Source organism: Megascapheus bottae, chromosome 2, assembly GCF_031878675.1.
Source record: "Megascapheus bottae isolate mThoBot1 chromosome 2, mThoBot2.hap1, whole genome shotgun sequence".
NCBI classification, from domain to species: Eukaryota; Metazoa; Chordata; class Mammalia; order Rodentia; family Geomyidae; genus Megascapheus; species Megascapheus bottae.
The window spans coordinates 26756566-26778345 of record NC_143510.1 but is presented as its reverse complement, the minus strand read 5'-3'; the positions used below and the strand labels follow the sequence as shown (position 1 = coordinate 26778345).

The window sequence follows — 21780 nt, the reverse complement described above, 5'->3', positions numbered from 1 at the left end:
GAGCATATTTCCAGGTTAGTACCATTTGTAGTTCTTTTTTCTGTAAACAATCTCTTCTGTTATTTTCTTTTTGGATTGTTTGTTCTTGTTTTATTGATCAATAAATATTTGATCATTTTACTTAAATTTTATTCTTTATTATTGTTCAAGAATTAAAGTTGTTATGTAAAATTTTTAAGAATGCTCCAATGACTCTTACCTCCTCTCTTCACTAGATTACCCCAGCTGTTACAAATTATGTAACTGACAAACTAGGAAAGAAGTTTGTGGAACCTCCACCATTTGATTTGGCAAAGAGTTATTTAGATTCAAATAGCACCATTCCCTTAATTTTTGTGCTGTCTCCGGGAGCAGATCCTATGGCTAGTAAGTGCATATACCGTAACCTTCTAAGAAACTTCAAATAAAACATTTTGTTTTAATTTATAGGATTATAATGAACAAGTTCTAGGATTATAAATCAGGTTACTACCTGAGTGTGTTTATAGGGAAAGAAAATGGGAATTTTCCATTATAACATCTAAGCAGATATCTGAAGGCATATTTTATAATTCTAGAGTGAGAGTTTCTTTTGGTGTCCCCTGTAGGCCTGCTGAAGTTTGCAAATGATAAATCCATGTCTGGGAATAAATTTCAAGCCATTTCACTGGGACAAGGACAAGGACCAATTGCAACAAAAATGATTAGAGCGGCACTAGAAGAAGGAACATGGGTTTGCTTACAGAATTGTCACCTTGCTGTCTCCTGGATGCCCATGTTGGAAAAAATATGTGAAGAGTTTTCTCCTGAAATTTGTAATCCATCCTTTAGACTTTGGCTTACAAGTTACCCATCTCCAAAAGTATGTTTGATTTTGTTGAGTTCAGTATGTTTACCATGCTGTCATACTATATATCTTTTTTTTTCTGATTGTTTTTCTTTTTGCCAGTCCCGGGGCTTGTACTCAGGAACTGAGTACTGTCCTTGGGCTTTCTTAAGATTAGAGCTCTACCACTTGAGCTACAGCACCATTTCCTGCTTTATCTGTGTATGTATTGCCAAGGAATTGAACATGGATCTTGGTGCATGCTAGGCAAGCACTCTTACCACTTGGCCAAACTCCCGGCCCCACTATATATTTTAATTTCTTTGAGAAATATTTCTGGAGTTTTCTATGTATTTTTTATTTTAGCTCGGTAATTTGTGTAGTTTTAGGGCTCAAGATTGCTATCTTTTATAATACTTTACATTTATTTTGTCTTAGTTTCCAGTAACAATTCTGCAGAATGGGGTGAAAATGACTAATGAGCCTCCCACAGGTCTTCGGCTGAATCTCCTTCAGTCATACCTCACTGATCCAGTTTCTGATGAACAGTTTTTTAACGGATGTCCAGGAAAAGAACAGGTACCCATTAATTTCTGAAACCTTAATCAGTGTTTTTATAATTATTAGATATTCAAGTTGCATAATTTTACAATGATTAGCTATTTTATGTGATCTATTTTAAACTTTGTGTATTTCCTAACAGGAGAGAAGTTGTTCATAGCTTGCTCGTTTTATCCCAATTCTCTGTGTTCTACTTATAATGCAGTATACAGTGAATTTCTTTTTGTGGTACCAAGATTAGAATTCATAGCCTTTTGTTTGCCAGGCTAGCAAGTGTTGTATCACTATAGCCTCACTATCAGTACTTTTTGCTTTAGTTATTTCTACAAATAGACTCTCTCATTTTTTTTACTCCACCAGCCTTAACCCACGGACCATCTCATCTATGTATGCCTTCCAAGTAGCTAGAATTGGAGGTGTGAGTGTAAAATAAAAAGCCCAACTGGGATTTCAACTATTATATGTATTAGATACGCTCCTAGATACAAGTTATAAAGTAAAGACAACAAATAGAACCAAAGAAATCTGCTTTTCTATAACAAATTATATTGGCAACATTGTGACATATTAATAATGCTTTCAAGCTGAGCACTGTGGCTCATGTCTGTAGTCCTAGGTACTGAAGAGACTGATATCTGAGGAATGTGGTTTGAAGCCAGCCATTGCAGGGAAGTCTATGAGACTCATATCTCTGAAAAAGTCACAAGTAGAGTTGTGGCTCAAATAGTATAACACTAGCCTTGAACAAAAGAAGCTCAGGGACAGTGCTCAAACCTGAGTTCAATACCCAGCACAACCACAATAATAATAATAACAATAATAATAATAATGTTTTCAGTATATCTACTTGAATAGTTCTCTGTAGTTGATATAGTTGATATCATGGTCATTTTAATTATCTAAATGATACTTCCAGAAATAAATTGCTCTATTTAATTCAATAAATATTTGTAAAGCACCTGCTAGATGTAAGGCACTCTTCATGGAACTGGTAATTTGGAAAATATATATAAATATATACAAATTTTTAAAAATGTGACCAGGCGCAGTGGCTCGCACCTATAATTCTAGCTACTCAGGAAGCTGAAATCTGAGGATAGTGGTTTAAAGCCAGCCCAGGCACTAAAGAGTCTATGAGACTTATCTCCAATTAACTACTAGAAAACCAGAAGTGGTGCTGGGGTTCAAGGGGTAGGGTGGTAGCCTTGAGCTAAAGAGCTCAGAGTCAGTGTCCGGGCCCAGAGTTCAAGCCTCAGGTCTGACAAAACAAAACAAAACAAGCCACTGTTCCCCTGGACAGCTGATGGAAAGCTATGGAAGGCAAACTGAACCATAATCTTACAAATATGTGGAACTTAATAAAGCTGTAGATGCCTATGCCCTACACCAGGATAATGTATGATTAAATGAAAGACTTAAAAACCGCCTATTTGTTTCAATAGATACAGAAAAATCATTTAACATAATTCAGTATTTGTTCATGATAGAATATGAACTAGAAAGAGAAGAAAATTACTTCAACATAGAAAGGTCGTATATAAAAAAAACCCCACAGCTGATATCATGCTCAACAGTAAAAAACTGAAAGCTTTTCAGGGTCAAGAACAAGGCAAGGATGCTCACTCCTACCACTTCTATTTGACACAGAAATGGCAATGAAAAGGAACAAAACAAAAGGCATCCAGATTAGATTAAAGGAAGACAATTTACTCTTGTTTGCAGGTGAAATTATCTCTCATATAGGAAACTGGCAATTCCATAAAAGAACTTTTAAAACTAATAAACAAAATCAGTGAGCTTACAGAATATAAAACATACAAACATCAATTGTGTTTCTATACACTGACAAAAAACATTTGAAAAGGAAATTAGGAAAACTATTTATAATAGTACCAAAAAATAAAACACAGGAATAAACTTGAAACTAAGGAAACAAAAGACTTCTACACATAAAATGACAAGAAAGATGAGTAAACTAAAGAAGATACAAGCGTGGAGAGACACCCCCATCCATGGGTTAGAAGATTCAATATTCTTGGAATGCCTAAACTACCAAAAAATATTCTACAAAGTCAGCAAAACATCTATAAAAATCTCAGTGATAATATTTTTTTTTTGTCGGTCATGGGGCTTGAACTCTGTGCCTGAACGCTGCTCCTGAGCTCTTCAGCTCAAGGCTACTGCCCAACCTCTCAGCCACAGCCCCACTTCCCTTTTTCTAGTGATTAATTGAAGATGAATCTCTCCAACTTTAGTGCCCGGGCTGGCTTTGAACTTCGATCCTCAGATCTCAGCCTCCTGAGTACCTAGGATTATAGGTGTGAGCCACTGCTCCTGGGTGCTTTTTAGATCTTAAATGAACTCCAAGAGTCATATGAAATTACATGGTGCTTCAACTAGCCATATCAGTGATGAGTAAGAACAAAGTGGGGGCACCATACTTTCTGATTTCACAATACATTACAAAAATAAAGTAATAACAGGCATAAAATAGACCAGTGGAACAGAATAGAGTGCCTAGAGGTCGGGAGATCTTTCCTAGCAAGCCAAGAGTAGACAATGGGGAAGAACAGCTTCTTCAGCAGTGTTGGGAAGACTGTATTTCCACGTGTAAAAGAATGTGTTCTTTTACTATATAAGATTTTTGAGTACTTTGTATATTCTAGATATTAATGTTTATCTGATGACTACCTGTAAGTTGTCTTTTTTTTTTTTTGCCAGTACCGGGGCTTGAACTCAGGACCTGAGCACTGTCCTTGGGCTTTCTCAAGGCTCTACCACATGAGCCACACAGCTCCACTTCCAGCCTTTTCTGGGTATGTGGTACCGAGGAATTGAACCAAGGTCTTCACGCATGCTAGGCAAGCACTCTACCACTAGGCCAAACTCCTGGTCCCGTGAGTTGTCTTTTTATACTGATAATTGTTTCCTTTGATGTGCAGCTTTTTAGTTTGATGCAATCAAACTTGCCAATTCTTATTATTGTTTCTTGGCTGCTTAGAAAATGATGGCCTATACTTACATATTTCCCAGTTTTTCCTATGTTTCTCTCTAATTATTTCAAAGTTTCAGATCTTACATTCATGGATTTTTTAAAATCTATTTTGAATTAACTTTTGTATAGGGTGAGAGTCTAGCCCAGTCTAGTTTTGGATTTTTGTATGTAGGTTTGCAGTGTCCCCAGTACAATTTGTTAAAGAGGCCATCTTTTTCTCCAATATATTTTTGGCTTTTTCTTTGTTAATGATCAAATAGGTGTAAGTTTAATTCTTGAGATTCCATGCTAACCAACTGCTGGATTCATGTTATCCCAGCACAAAGAGGAAGCACCAATACTCAAGTGGTAAAGTTATTTTATTGCTTAGCAAAATAAAGCCCTGAGTTCAAATTCCAGTACCACAAAAAATACTGTCGGGTATATTGTATATATGCTTATTTGGTTATTTGAAATAGGATAAGTAAGGGGGAAACAAGATAAGGGGCAGGGGTGGGGGGAAGGAAATGGGGACCAAGAGATGAGAAAGGGTATCAATGTTCGGTTAATAATGCCCTTCTATCTGGTGAATATATTGTAACCCTGCTATTAATTACAATAAAATATATGGAAAATAAAAACCTACTATGACCAGTTTAACTGGAAAAAAATACTGTCAGGGAGGCAGAGAAAAGGGTGATTTCATATAATATTGGTAAAGGAGTAAATTAGTGAAACCTCTGAAATCAGTATGAAGATTCATGAAAAAGCTAAAAGTGGACCTATCTTCTGACATTTTTCATAACACTCTATGGGCATACATCTGAAAGGATGCAAATAAAAATACAAGGTAACTGCATACCCAAGTTTATTAAAGCACTGTGTAGCCAAGTTGAGGAATCATCCAATCAACGGTTAAATAAAATATGGCATATATACACAGTGGAGCACTGTGCATAAAGCTCTAAAGAAAAATGAAATTATGAAGTTTGCATGAATTGCAGGAAATGTATGGAATTGAAGATCATCATATTGAGCAAGTATTGTATTTTTTTGCTTATATGTGAAATCTATGGTAATAGTAATAATGATGAAACTAAGACATGAACATAAATGAAAGAGTATTAAAGAAGAATTGGTGGAAAGGAGGAGGAGGATATCAGAGGGGAGAAGATGAAGAGATTTGAAGGATATTACATGTATATTTATGAAGATAGACTAATGAAACTAACCAAATATTATTGAAAAGGAAGGGGCTAGCACTCTACCATTTGATTATAGCTACACTTTGAACTTTTTTTGGTGGTTAATTGGATATAGCATATTTCCTGCCCAGGCTGGCTTCAAACTATAGTCTTCAGATCTCATACTCCTGAGTAATTAGAATTTCAGGCATGAAATCCTAGTACCACTGCCCAGTACATGAATGCTTTTTATTTTTACAACATGTTTTTTTTTAAAATAATATGTCTTTTTAAACATTTTTTATAACATGTCTTTTAAAAATAGACATTTAGCCAGGAGCATGACCTAGTGGTAGAATGCTTGCCTAGCATGCATGAAGGCCCTGGGTTTGATTCCGCAGTACCACATACACAGAAAAAACTAGTGGTACTGTGACTCAAGTGGTAGAGCACTGGCCTTGAGAACGCCCAACGACAGTGCCCAGACCCTGAGTCCAAGCCCTAGGACTGGCAAATTAATTAATTAGTTAATTAATTAATAGAAATTCATGATTATAGAATCTTGTTATATAAAGATTGTTCATCTCTCCTTATATCATTGATGGTAACCTTACCAGAATTTTTGTTGTTTTTGTCTAATTTTTACAATACAGGCATGGGAGAAGTTGCTATTTGGAGTTTGCTTTTTTCATGCTCTTGTGCAAGAGAGAAAGAAATTTGGTCCTCTTGGTTGGAATATTCCATATGGATTTAATGAATCGGATTTACGCATCAGTATCCGGCAACTACAGGTAAACTTGGAAAGGAATAACATTTATAACAGAGGACTGTTTACCAGACCATAGGCTATAATTAGTTAATAGTATTTATAACAGATTTGAAAATTTAAAATTATAACATTATTTTATCTTATTTATTTATTTATTTATTGTTAAAAATATTTTTTTACCAGTCCTGGGCTTGAGCTTAGGGCCTGAGCACTGTCCTTGGACTTTCTTAAGGCTAGAGCTCTATTACTTGAGCCTTAGCACCACTTCCGGCTTTTTTCTTTTTTGCCAGTCCTGGGCTTGAGCTCAGGGCCTGAGCACTGTCCTTGGATTTTCTCAAGGTTAGAGCTCTATCACTTGAGTCTCAGCACCATTTCTGGCTTTTTTCCATGTATGTAGTACCAAGGAATCGAACCCGGGTCTTCGTCCATGCTAGGCAAGCACTCTACCACTAGGCCAAACTCCCAGCCCATAACAGTATTTTATAGAAATTGTTGATATTGAGATGGGTATACAGATTAGTAATATAGCACTTGACTTGCATGTATAAGGCCTTGGGTCTGATTACCAGAACAGAAGAGGAAAAGGAGGAAGAGAAAGGAGAAAGAGGAAGAGAAGGAGAAGGACAAGGAGGAGGAGGAGGAGAAGGAGAAGGAGAAGGAGGAGAAGGAGGAGGAGGAAATCATTAACATGTTACCAACTTAATAAAATGAGTAGAAGCCTTAACTAAGTCCGTTAATTTGAAAATCCTAATACAATCATTAAAATTGGTGCTTATGAGATTGTCATGACATATGCTAACTTTTGCTTTAAACATCGGTTTATGAGACTGGCATTGTTTGTAGAAGCTGGAAAAATATTCCAGTGTGATGGTAAATCAAACTGCCCATAATTAGTCAACTGGCTGTTCATCATGTAGCTAGGCTCCAGTCTTCAGTCTCCAGTATCATCGGCCTTCCTAACCAGGACATTGAAATTTACAGGCATCATTTAGTCTTGTCTCTCATACGCTAGTGACTACAATATGAAAGGAGATCTATCTGCATGCCATCTTCACTTAATATACCAGTAGGAACATCTCTTCAAAAAAGCAAACCAGAAAACTGATGGCCAACAGGAGGGATCACTACTACACTGTTGGTGGGAGTGCAAACTCGTTCAACCACTGTGGAAAGCAGTGTGGCAGTGCCTCAAAAGGCTAAACATAGAACTCCCCTATGACCCAGCAATTCCACTACCCAACCATCCGGAATCTAGGGCATACTAAATCCACTAGCACAACAATGTTCACTGCAGCATTATTCACCATAGCAAAGATATGGAACCAACCTATATGTCCCTCAGTTGATGAGTGGATCAACAAGTTGTGGTATTTGTACACAATGGAATGCTATGCTGCTGTCAGAAAGAATGACATCGACCCATTTGTTAGGAAATGGAAAGACTTAGAAAAAAATCATATTAAGTGAAGTAAGCCAGACTCAAAGGAACTTAGGCTCAATGGTTTCCCTCATTTGTCATAATCAGTAGAAACCTTGGGCTCTACTAGCAGAGATCTGCAATAGAGCAAAATCTTCATACATAAGGCCATATAGTATGAAGCTAATTGAAAGGACCTCCAGGATATTGAAACAAAAGCCATATAACAAATGATTGTTGTCCTTAATGTACTATGTTGTCTCTCATCTCCTTTGCTGTCCCTTGGGTATCATATTGTTACAGTATCTCACTTTGTTATCTGATATATTGGATATATTTGTATTTGGTTATTTGAAATTTGATAGGGAAGGGGGGAAAACCAAGACGGGTGGGGGGGTGGGGGGAGGGTAATGGGTACCAAGATATGTGAAAGGGTATCAATGTACGTGAATTAATGCACCTTCTATCTGGCAAATATCATGTAACCGTTTTACAAATTACAATAAAAATTAAAAAAAAACTGATGGCCAAGTGTGCAGAAAACTGTATTCCTTGCATATGCTATAGATTTAATATTAAATTCTACTGGGGCTTCCTTCTTCAGTTTTGGCTAATGAGGGGACTAAGTTGAACATACTTTTGCCTTTCTCCCAAAGGGAAGAAAAATTCCTCTTTTTTACAAAAAATTCACTCTCTGAAAAGATGGTTTTCTCTCTTTTTGGTGCCCCTCTGAATTAAGACTTAGGCCTTATTTTAGCATGACTCTGGAGAATATAGAAAATATTTTTTAAACTATGTAGCATTTCTACTATAATTTCTGCTGTTGTAGCTAAATTACAGGGGCAGGCAGAACTCTCAACTAGTAATATGGCATTGAAATACATATACTATCCTAAAATCCTGTATACTGGAGATCAAGAACTGGAACAAACAAATTCAGGCCTTCGCTTACTTTTGCATTTTTTAACTCCATTTCTTCTTTTGTATAGTTATTGGGAAATGAATAAGACTATGAAAGTATGCAAGTTGTTTTTTCATTACTTTTATTACTATTATAATAAGGAATCGAGAAACACTATGTGTCATAGTGAATAAACAGTGCTCAGGTACCAAGTTTTTTTCCATATATTTTTATTGTAATTAATAGAAGGGTTACATGATATTTGCCAGATAGAAGGTGCATTAATTCACATACATTGATACCCTTTCACATGTCTTGGTCCCCATTACCCTCCCCCCCACCCCCACCCCTCATGTTGTTTTCCCCCTTGCCTATCCAATTTCAAATAACCAGATACAAATATATCCGATATATCAGGTAACAAAGTGAGATACTGTAACAATATGAGATAATCAAGGGACAGCAAAAGAGATGAGAGATAACATAGTACCTTAAGGACAATAATCATTCATTATATGGCTTATTGAACAATACATTTTATTTTATTTTTTCATATATTTTTATTATAATTAATAGAAGGGTTACATGATATTTGCCAGATAGATGGTTCATTAATTCCCATACATTGATACCCTTTCACATGTCTTGGTCCCCATTTCCCTCCCCCCACCCCCACCCCTCATCTTGTTTTCCCCCATTCCCTATCCAATTTCAAATAACCAAATACAAATATATCCGACATATCAGGTAACAAAGTGAGATACTCTAACAATATGAGATAACCAAGGGACAGCAAAGAGATGAGAGATAACATAGTATCAGGTACCAAGTTTTTAAAATTGTTTTGTCACATCATGCAAGGTGCCTAAGCCAGACACCATGATCCTAGCTTGGTGCTTACAACATTGAGGGCTGTAGGAAGTTGTCCTGTCCATTCATAAGTGACATCCCAGGACTCTACCCAGTAGATACTAGAAGGACTTCATATCTCTCCACTGTTATGACTATCTAAATTATGTCCAGATACTACTAGATGTCTTCCCGGAGACAAAGTTGACCCCAGATGATAAGTTTATCCAAATTTATAGTAAAATAACTTGGCTATTTCTATGTCAGCTTTTATAAATTAAATGTTTTATTACAAGAAATGTACATATATAATCAAACTCAGTTGATGCTAGTAATTTAAAATAAAACATTTATCTTAATTACAACCCATAATTCTTAATACTTTCAATCCCTCTTAAGTGTAGTAGATAGATAATATGGAAATGAGGTGAACGAATTTTCTTTTTTCTTTGTTTCAGTTATTTATAAATGAATATGATACAATTCCATTTGAAGCTATCTCTTACCTTACTGGAGAGTGTAATTATGGTGGAAGAGTAACAGATGATTGGGACAGGCGCCTCCTGTTAACCATGCTGGCTGACTTTTACAACTCACATATAATTGAAAACCCTCATTATAAGTTTTCTCCCAGTGGAAACTATTTTGCACCTCCCAGAGGTACTTATGAAGAATACATTGAATTCATCAAGGTAACATAACACTAAAAATAAGGTTATGTTTATGTGTGATTTTTCTAAGAGCAATGTTGAGACATTCCCTTCTAATGTATACATTTAGTCAAGTATTGCTTTGATCAACTTTGTCCTTTTTTTTCCTAGCAATTATTGGAAATGGAAAAGTCTGATGCTTCTATTATTTTATATTTGATTGTAGGGTTTTTTTTAGATCTTTTCAATCTACACATGTCTACTTTATGACTCTCCTGTTTTATAGGAGATAAAAAGGAGAACTTTCCTATATCCTCTTAAACTAATGGCTGTGGCCTCTAAATGAAAATAATTTATTAAAAACAATACAAAAAGAACACAAAAATGGATGGACATAGAATGAACATATGCAGCAGTGGTACTCAGTAGAAACTATGATGAAAATGAACTGCATAACTCGTGGGCAGGGATTGGAGGGAAAAACTGGGAGAGAACAAAAGAAGAGGTGACATTGTCCAAAAAGAAAAATATACTCATTACCTAACTAATAAAATGGCAACCCCCTTTATTATAACAACTTTTTAAAAACCAAATTAGCAGGAGAAAATGTATACAATTTGTATTGATATAAATGTTTTATGTCTAGAGGGGCTTCACTGAAAAGTGAAAAGCAAAAGAAGAGGTTTTATTTAGGAGTATATAAACTACTGAAATAAAAGGTAACAAATTATGGAAAACTGACTAAAGAAGAAAAAAATAGCTTGGGCTTCTAGGGGAAGTAATTAGGAAATATGTGGGGAAAACTAATAGAAGACAAGGGCTGAGCATGATGTGCATCTGCAGACTATCCTCAGTGCTAGGAATAGTACCTTTCTTCATTCTGCTGCAGGATGGGGGTGCTGGGTGGATTACCTGCTGTTAGGCAGATGAGGGAAGAGCAGAGAGCTTTCTGACACTATTGATGTGTTTACTCAATCCTAGGGCAAAGTGGCATATTCTGGTATGGCACATTTTGATTCCTTTCAGTATCCAGTGAAAATGTGATGCATACTTTTTTTTTTTGGTAGAAACTTCCATTTACTCAAGAACCAGAGATATTTGGATTGCATGAAAATGTTGACATCTCCAAAGATCTTCAACAAACAAAAACCCTTTTTGAATCCTTACTCCTCACTCAGGGAGGCTCCAAACAGACAGGATCCTCAGGAAGTACTGACCAAATTCTGTTAGAAATTACCAAAAACATACTGAAAAAGGTAATGTTTATCGTATGATAGAAACAAAGGAAGTACTGATATGATGTTCTGAAAATGCACTTCTCAGCATTATGACTCTGAGCCAGATATTTTACTTCTCTAAGCATTACTTTCCAAATCTGGCCTGTGATACATCAATGGTATATGAATGCCAATTTATAAGGTTTTGAAGACATTAAAGAGAGAACTAATTTAAAGTTGTTTCCAAGATGCCTGCTACACAGTTCAGATTTTAGTAACTATAGTTATAGATGAGCTAATGTATACAGATATAGATGAGCTAATATAGTTGACCTAATGTGAAATTTTCATTTCAAAAGAAGTACTGATATGAAAATGACTTTTAATCTATAGTCTAGGAGGTAAGGAAGTACAAGAAATAAGATTGGTGCCAAGTTAGCATTCTGTTTTTATAATGTACTTAACCCTAAGGAGTAAAGAGGAGTGCTCTCTATTGTCATTTTGTTTTGGAACTGCTGGATAATTATGTTCCTAAACACAGATTTTTCCAACTCCCTTCCAAGGAAGAAGGAGCCCATATTTCAGTTTCAAGCACACTCACAGGGAAGAATCTGCTCCCTAGTCCACTTGCCTCTGAAAGCACAAACAGCACCACTACTTGGTTCTTTAGGTGGAGCTGTTCATCATAATTTTGGCTATGGTTGCTGGAGAAGGGAGAAGAGAAACACTGCGTGCAGTCAAGGGTTTGCTTCCGCAAACCACTTCTGCCGTCTTCTCCAGACACTTAGCCCCTACTTCGGCAGTTTGTCTCTGTAGGGAAAGGGTCTTGCCCTCATACAATGGGGCTTCTACAAAAGATCCCCCAAAGAATAGTTGGGATAAGCATTTTGGTCACATCTGGGTGAAGAGGTAGTGCTGAGACAAAGGAGGGCCAGTAATTTAACCTCTTCTAACTTAAAGATCTTTGTCTATAAAATGGAAATAAAAATAGCCACTTAAGATTATATGGCAAAGAAAACTCATGCAAAGAAGTTAGCACAGTGCCTGCTGCATAGATAGACCCTAGTGTTAGCTATTATTGATATTATAGTTGGATGAAACTATCCATTCTGGAAGTAATTTGTGGTCTTCAAAATCCATTATTTTAGCTCCCAGGTGACTTTGACATTGAAACAGCACTACACAAATATCCTGTGAGGTATGAAGAGAGCATGAATACTGTGTTAGTACAAGAAATGGAACGATTTAACAAGTAAGTATATCCACAGTGATATAGAAAATAATTTACTAAAGTTGATAAAATGGGACACTGGCAAAGAATTAAATATTTTTTTAAGAGGAGCAATTTAGATTCCCCTTTTAAAATTTCTATGCTGTTTTGCCCCAGAAGGGTATCTTTTTCCTTTTTTTTTTTTTTGCCAGTCAGTACATGGCTGTAACTCAGGGCTTGAATACTGTCCTTGGGCTTTCTCAGGGCTAGAGCTCTCCACAGCACCACTTCTGGCTTTTTTTTATTATATATGTGGTACCAAGGAATTGAACCCAGGTCTTCATGCGTGCTAGGCAAGCACTCTAACACTAGGCCAATCTCCCAGCCCAAGAGTATCTTTTATAATGTAAAATAGGTTGTGGAAAAGAGAGCTGTTCTGATTTAAATACTCACTAATGATAACTTCACACCCATTTGTTACTATCCTCTTCAAAAAGACAAACTGAGAATTATCTAGACCTATGTGTAGTTATATCTTTTGTCATTTTTCTGCTATCTAACACACATAGACCTCACTCTTTATACTAAATCTAATGGGTTTCACCACATAGTAATAAAATATTTGCTTTACATTTTTATTGAATTTTCTGCAATTCGGTACTAGGTTAAGGAACAAAGATTTGTTGTGTTTATGAATTTTTATAGTGCTTCCAGGTTTATTTTGGTTTCTAGACTTGTTGACAGAAAAGTAAAGTATATTAAATACCATGTTATACCCGTTAGTTTAATTTCACAGTTGTTATTGTCAGTATTTGGAGGGTTGTGTAGTTATTGATTTTTTGTTTTGTTTGTTTTGTTTATGGTGCTGGGGATCATACCAAGGGCTTACTTATATGCTAGGCAAGAGCTCTACCACCAAGCTACATCCCTAATTCTTAATTTGGTATTTCTTATACAAAGACTATTATTTATATACAATAGTATATTATCTCTCAGGTACTCAGGCTTCTGTCTCACATGGGTATGTTTATGATGTTTTTGACTGTTTGGGTCTAAATGGAAAGCAAAGTATTTGCATATATATATATATATATATATATATATATATATGACTCTCTGCTTAAATTAGCTGAACTACGAGTCAATGAGACTCATATCAAACTTCCAACCTCATTTTTATACATAAAGAATAAAAATTCTAAAACTTATATGGAACCATAAAATACCCCAAACAGTCAATCAAAAAAAAATTAAACTAGAGGCATCACACTACTTCATTTCTTGCTATCCTTTCAAGTGACTATATTTAAAATACAGATATATTAATCAGTATAACAGAAGAGAAAGCCCAGGAAATAAACCCATACATATAGGGCCAATTGGTCTTTGAGATAAGTGCTAACAATATACAGTAGAAATGAGACAGTCTGTATGATAAATGGTTTTGGGAAAATTAAATACGAAAGAATAGAATGGATTCTTAAAACATACACACAAATCAGCTCAAAATAAATCAGAGACTTAAACATAAAATTTGAACCTATAAAAATACTGAAAAAAATTGACAATGATATTTAAGATCTGATCCCTAAATGTAAAAATAGACAAATAGGATTACCTAAAAATAGATTATTTATAGCAAAGATTGCTACAGAGTAAAGAAATACATTACACAATAGGAGAAAATGTTTGCAAGTCATACATCAGATAAGGTATTAATATTACCAGGATATATAAAGGTTTCAAACAGAAGAAGGAAGATGGCTCCGAGACAATAGGGACGCTGCCTAGCTCTCTTTCACAAAGAGAGAACCAGGGAGTCCCATGAGCCAACTACCTTAAGAAATCCACAACAAAAAACTCAAAAAGCAACGGAGAAGGACTCAAACTGGAAAAGAAATCCAGATAAAGCTCACATCCAACTTTCTCAAAGAATTCGGAATGTGAGGACCCCTCCCCCACCTCTCGCCGCTGGCTCCAAGCCACAAAAGCTGCGGAAAGCCAAGAAAAGCGGCAGCAGTGGAGGGCGCCAGGCCGGGAACCTTACTGCTGCAGAAACCAGCACAGAACCGGGCCAGCGAACAGCGGAAGCAGCGGAACCCAGATGCGGAACCAGAACAGCAAGCAGTGGAACCCAGACACAGAACACAGGCGGCGGCAGCGGAGACCCGAGGGGAGTGAAAGACTCCCCACCACCGTGGAACACCCGCAGACGGACGCAGAGGCGTGAGTAATACAGCGCATCCCCAAACACATCGGGAAAGCAGAGCGGGTACCAAGCAATAGAACTTAACTCAGACCCCTCCACCCCGCCTGAGAAAGACTGGCGGGAGCAAGGGGGCAAGGAATTTAGAATCCTGTCCCTTCCCTCAACAGCCCCCTCCCTCAGGCCATTGACTGGAGATTGACAGGTGGGCTACCTAAGACCCAGCACCCCACCAAGGGAGGCGGGGCTGTCCCAACTCCCACGCACCCAACGGGCTCAACCCCGAGCCCTCTGACTGGAGACTGACAAGCAGGAGGACCCTAAGACTCAGCACCCCACCAGGGGAGGCGGAGCTGTCCCAGCTCCCACCCACCCACCAGGCTCCTCTCCCAGGCCACTGGATCTGGAGAGTGGAGGGCACTGGGACCCTGCCTTACAACAGTGGGTAGGGGGTGCGGGAAAATAGGAGCCAGCATCTGCCCCTCCTCAGTTCTTGAGCGGGGCATCTTCCAGCTGGGAATCCTGAGCAAGACAGCACTGAGGGGCCCCTCACAGTCACAGACTCTGACAAAGCAGTGGAAACACAGCAGGGATCTGAAGGGCCAACCAGCAGCCAAGCTCTGCTTCTGAGAATCAAAAAGGCGCGGCTCTGCCCTTGGAGCCCACGTCCTCAGCTGGGCCCCGCCCCTGGGAATAGAGGGGTCTCCTGCTGGTCCTGCTGAGAGGCCCTGGAAACTCTAAATCCCCAGACCCTTGGCCTGGGGCCGCCCCTGGAAGCAGCACAGGAAAACGTCTGCCAACCACGCTCAGACGGAAGCTCGCAGATCCATCCCATGGTCCACTGTGAGGCCACTGGATGGGCTAAGAGCTAGTCGTGCAGCAACACATAAGTTTTATTCTAATACTTTCCAAACTTTGTACTCAAATACGCCACCTACTTACCAACTTAGGTCAGTTATCCTTATGCTATACCTTTTCTTCATTACTACAATATTCTTACACTCCTACGTTAATCCTCTTGTACCTCCCCTGACCTCTCTCATTCTATTTTTCTATCTCTGGACCTCTATTCATCTTTCAACCCTTATACTGCATGGATCTACACTTGATGGCTGTTGAGCAATACTGTATATCTAGGTGTTTAATTATTCTCTAGGCTCAGAGGGACTTAACGACAATAGAGATTGAATTGAGAGGCTTATTGTTTTGGGTATAAATTGCTTATCAGTGGATATATTAGACTGGTCTGTAACTGCACAAAAAGAAAGAGTGATAACACCAATCAAAACTTGTGAACATCTAGTGTCTGCCAGCTACAGAGGTCTAGGTTGGTTATATCTGAAAAACTATGATCGTGTTTAGTATTAATCTTGCTCCCATTTTCAAATGGGCAGAACAAGAAACTCAAGAAAAATGTCAAATCAAGAAACAACATCCCCCACCCAAGGTAAACAGACAACGGAACAGTCACTGGCAAACCTAGAGGAGAGTCTTCCAACTGCTATACAAATGCAATTGATAAACATCATGAATGAAAAACGTGAAAATATAAAGAAAGAGATAAGGGAGGAAGCCATAGCTGAACAAGAGGAAACCATAAACAAGGTGAAAAGTGAAAAAGAAGAAGCCATAAAGGAGGCCATAATAAAGGTTTTTCAAAGAAAGATGGATGAATTCATAGAATCCACAAATAAAAAGGTGACCGAACTCCAGCAAATGTTCAAAGAAAATAAAGCTACTGAGCTAACCACTCAAATGGAAATCAAGGAGCTAAAGAAATCCATACATGATCTAAAAGAAGAGATGCAAGGCATCAAAAATGAGCAATTAGAAGCAAGGGAGATGAAAAATGAAGTAGATAGCTTTGATAGCAGGTTAGACAATGCAGAGGAGAGAATTTCCGGGGCTGAAGATAATTTAGTTATTATAGAGAAAGAACAGAAAATGAGTCAATCCAAATCTAGGAAAAATGAGAGAGCGCTTCAGGAGGTCCAAGATACAATTAGGAAGCCTAATTTAAGGCTAATCGGTATTGAGGAGGGTGTGGAGAAAGAGGTCAATGGTATTGGAAATATACTTCAGGGAATCATCTCAGAGAATTTCCCAAATACCCAGAAGGGCAGGCCAATCCCGATACAAGAAGCTTTTAGAACCCCAAACAGACCTGACCAGAAAAGAACATCCCACCGCCACATCACAATCCGAACTGGATCAATAGAAACCAAAGAAAGGATCCTAAAGGCAGCCAGGGAAAAGGGATCAGTAACCTATAAAGGAAAGCCAATAAGAATAACCCCAGATTTCTCAGCAGAGACCATGCAAGCAAGAAGTGACTGGAAGCATATATGTCATGCCCTTAAGTCAAATAAGTACCAACCAAGAATACTGTACCCAGCTAAGCTCTCATTCATAACTGAGGGAACAATAAAAACATTCCATTCCAGGGAAAAGCTGCAACAATATGTCGCAACAAAACCAACACTACAGAGAATTCTCAAAGATCTTCTATACATAGAAAACCAAAATAAATGCAATATAGGGATAGAAAGGCACCTAAACAGCATACCATCTAAGGACCACAAGAACTGTCAAGACACAGGCCCAAATAAAAGCTTTTAAATATGGTAGGAACTAATAAATATCTCTCAATCCTAACTCGCAATATCAATGGACTTAACTCTCCAATTAAACGGCATAGGCTGTCTAGTTGGATCAAAAAGCAAGAGCCATCATTCTGCTGTCTTCAAGAGACACATCTTACCCAAAAAAACAATCATCTTTTGAAAGTGAGAGGTTGCAATAAACTCTATCAAGCTAACGGCCCCCATAAACAGGCTGGAGTTGCCATCCTCATATCAGATAAAATAGACTTCAAACTAAAATTAGTAAGAAAAGACAAAGAAGGTTACTACATACTACTAAAGGGATCTTTCCTCCAGGAAGACATAACGATCCTAAATATGTACACACCCAATCCCGGAGCTCCGAACTTCATCAAGCAAACTTTACTTACACTGAAACCATACATAGATGGAAATACAGTGATTGTCGGTGACTTTAACACACCACTCTCACCTATGGACAGATCAACAAGGCAAAAACTCAACAGAGAAACCTTAGAACTGAACAACTATATAGACCAACTAGATCTAACAGACATCTGCAGAACATTCCACTCAGCAACAACACAATATACGTTTTTCTCAGCAGCACATGGAACATTTTCCAAAATAGATCACATCTTAGGCCATAAAACAAACCTGGTCAGATTCAGAAACACTGAAATTATTCCATGCACACTCTCAGACCACAAAGGTATCAAATTGGAACTGAACACACATCTCTACCAACGAAAACCCTGTAACTCATGGAGACTGAACAACACATTGTTGAATCACCAATGGGTCATCAAAGAGATCAGAACAGAAATCCAACAGTTTATGAAATTGAACAGTAAGGAGCACACAAAATCCCAACTCCTTTGGGACACAGCAAAGGCAGTACTCAGAGGAAAATTTATAGCGCTGAGTGCCTACAACAACAAGTTGGAAAAATTGCAAACCAACAAGTTAATGTGTCACCTTAAGCTCCTGGAAAAAGAGCAACAAACCAACCCTAATCCCAGTAGAAGAAAGCAAATTATTAAAATCAAAGCAGAATTAAATGATTTGGAATCCAAAAAAACTATAGAAAGAATCAACAAAACAAGGAGTTGGTTCTTTGAAAGAATTAACAAAATTGACAAGCCCTTAGCAAATCTTACCAAAAAAAGAAGAGAGCATATCGAAATAAACAAAATCGCAGATGAAAATGGTAATATCACGACAGAAATTACCAAGATCCAGAATATCATGAGGGAATACTTCTCAAACCTTTACGCCAACAAATTTGAGAATCTAGATGAGATGGATGAATTCCTAGCCAATATTAACATACCCACACTGAACCAAGAAGAACTAAGCCAACTCAACAGGCCTATTTCAAGCTCTGAAATAGAAATGGCAATTAGAGAACTTCCACCTAAGAAAAGCCCAGGGCCAGATGGATTCACAGCTGAATTCTATAAGGTCTTCAAAGCAGAGCTCACACCAATACTCCTCAAGCTCTTCAACGAAATTGAAAATGAAGGTTCTTTACCAAATTCATTCTATGAAGCCAGTATTACCCTCATCCCCAAACCAGACAGAGATTCATCAAAGAAAGAGAACTATAGACCTATTTCTTTGATGAACATCGATGCAAAACTTCTCAACAAAATAATGGCCAACCATCTACAACAACTCATCAAAAAAATTATACACTATGATCAAACTGGATTCATCACAGGGAGGCAAAGCTGGTTCAACATACGCAAATCAATCAATATAATTCAACACATCAACAGGAGCAAGGACAAAAATCACATGATTGTCTCAATAGACGTGGAAAAGGCATTTGACAAGAGCCAACACCCCTTTATGTTAAAAGCTCTGGAGAAACTAGGAATGCATGGAACATTCCTCAATGTAGTAAAGGCTGTGTATGAGAAACCCGCTGCTAGTATTACACTTAATGGTGAAAATCTAAAGCCATTCCCTCTAAAATCAGGAATGAGACAAGGATGCCCACTCTCTCCACTCCTCTTTAACATAGTGCTAGAATTCCTAGCCAGTGCAATAAGGCAAGAAGCAAGCATAAAGGGGATCCAAGTAGGGAAAGAGGAAATAAAACTATCCCTCTTTGCAGATGACATGATTCTGTATTTAAAGAATCCTGTAGACTCTACTCCCAAGCTCCTTGAGCTGATTCAAAACTTTGGAAGAGTAGCAGGCTATAAAATCAACCCTCAAAAATCAACTGCCTTCCTTTACGCCAACAGTGAGAGGAACGAGGCAATAATCAGGAAAGAAACCCCTTTCACAATAGCCTCAAAGAAAATAAAGTACCTAGGAATTAGCTTAACTAAGACTGTAAAGGACCTTTTTGATGAAAACTTTAAAACCCTAAAAAAGGAAATTAAAGCAGAACTAAGGAAATGAAAAAACCTCCCATGCTCCTGGATTGGAAGAATCAAAATTGTGAAAATGACAATCTTGCCAAGGGCTATCTACAAATTCAACGCAATACCCATCAATATCCCAATGGCATTCTTTAAAGAAATAGAAGAGGCAATTCAAAATTTCATATGGAATAATAAAAAACCCCGTATAGCAAAAACACTTCTTAGCAGAAAGAACAGCTCAGGAGGAATTTCAATTCCAAACTTTAGACTCTATTACAGAGCTATAATTCTCAAAACAGCTTGGTACTGGCACAAGAACAGGCCTGAAGACCAATGGAATAGAACTGAGGACCCAGATACTAAACCACAGACCTATGGCCACCTAATCTTTCACAAGGGAGCCAAAAAAAAATAGAATGGAAGAAAGACAGTTCTGCTGGCAGAACTGGTTAAGCACCTGCAGAAAACTAAAGCTGGATCCTTCTTTGTCACCCTGCACTAGAATTAACTCCAAATGGATCAAAGACCTGGAGGTAAAAGCTGACACACTGAAAACTTTACAGGAAGGAATAGGAGATACACTAGGTCTCCTTGGCACAGGTAGAAACTTCCTTAATAAGGACCAAGAATCACAACAAATCAGAGAAAGGCTGGATAAGTGGGACTGCATTAAACTGCAGAGCTTTTGTATGGCAAAGGACATAGCTAGTAAACTAATCAGGAAGCCTACAGAGTGGGAGAAGATCTTCACCAACCAAACAATGGACAAAGGCCTCATATCTAAAATATATCAACAACTCAAAAAATTGAATCACTCCAAAACTAACCTCCAAAGTAACAACCATCCCATTAAAAAATGGGCCAAAACTTAAAGAGAGTCTTCTCTGAAGAAGAAACAAAAATGGCCTATAGACACATGAAGAAATGCTCCACATCTCTGGTCATAAAAGAAATGCAAATCAAAACAACTCTAAGATTCCACCTCACTCCAGTTAGAATGGCCAGGATCAGGAAAACGAATAATAACAGATGCTGGCGGGGATGTGGCCAGGAGGTATCACTACTACACTGTTGGTGGGAGTGCAAACTCGTTCAACCACTATGGAAAGCAGTGTGGCAGTGCCTCAAAAGGCTAAACATAGAACTCCCCTATGACCCAGCAATTCCACTACTTGGCATTTACTCAACCATCCAGAAACTAGGGCATACTAAATCCACTAGCACAACAATGTTCATTGCAGCACTATTCACCGTAGCGAAGATATGGAACCAACCTATATGTCCCTCAGTTGATGAGTGGATCAACAAGTTGTGGTATTTGTACACAATGGAATTCTATGCTGCTGTCAGAAAGAATGACATCGCCCCATTTGTTAGGAAATGGAAAGACTTAGAAAAAATCATATTAAGTGAAGTAAGCCAGACTCAAAGGAACTTAGGTTCAATGGTTTCCCTCATTTGTCATAATCAGTAGAAACCTTGGGCTCTACTAGCAGAGATCTGCAATAGAGCAAAACCTAGATACGTAAGGCCATATGCTATGAAGCTAATTGAAAGGACCTCCAGGATATTGAAACAAAAGCCATATAACGAATGATTGTTTTCCTTAATGTACGATGTTGTCTCTCATCTCCTTTGCTGTCCCTTGGTTATCTCATGTTGTTACAGTATCTCACTTTGTTATCTGATATATTGAATTTATTTGTATTTGGTTATTTGAAATTGGATAGGGAAGGAGGTAAAACCAAGATGGGTAGGGGGTGTGGTGGGGAGGGCAATGGGTACCAAGACATGTGAAAGGGTATCAATGTATGTGAATTAATGCACCTTCTATCTGGCAAATATCATGTAACCCTTTTACTAATTACAACTAAAAAAAAGTTTCAAACAACTGAAAAGAAAACAACCTGATTTTAAAATGTGCAAGAGAGGGTGCGGAAGATAGAGCCAAGACAATAGGGACGCTGCCTAGCTCTCTCTCACAAAAGAGGGAACCAGGGAGTCCCACAAGCCAACTACCTTAAGAAATCCACAATAACAAACTCAAAAAACAACG

The 21780-nt window shown here is 37.9% G+C and overlaps 1 protein-coding gene across 2 annotated transcripts in view; it reads left to right on the top strand.

Moving 5' to 3' along the window:
* The window catches only part of Dnah12 (dynein axonemal heavy chain 12), a 160908-nt gene that overhangs the window by 123562 nt on the left and 15566 nt on the right, over nucleotides 1-21780 (top strand). For both annotated transcript variants that reach the window (XM_090322530.1, XM_090322537.1), the window contains exons 62-68: nucleotides 216-366; nucleotides 588-841; nucleotides 1244-1384; nucleotides 6178-6315; nucleotides 9919-10152; nucleotides 11178-11366; nucleotides 12476-12579. In XM_090322530.1, coding sequence (XP_090178656.1) covers nucleotides 216-366; nucleotides 588-841; nucleotides 1244-1384; nucleotides 6178-6315; nucleotides 9919-10152; nucleotides 11178-11366; nucleotides 12476-12579 — 1211 coding nt within the window. The remainder of the gene's footprint in view (nucleotides 1-215; nucleotides 367-587; nucleotides 842-1243; nucleotides 1385-6177; nucleotides 6316-9918; nucleotides 10153-11177; nucleotides 11367-12475; nucleotides 12580-21780) is intronic.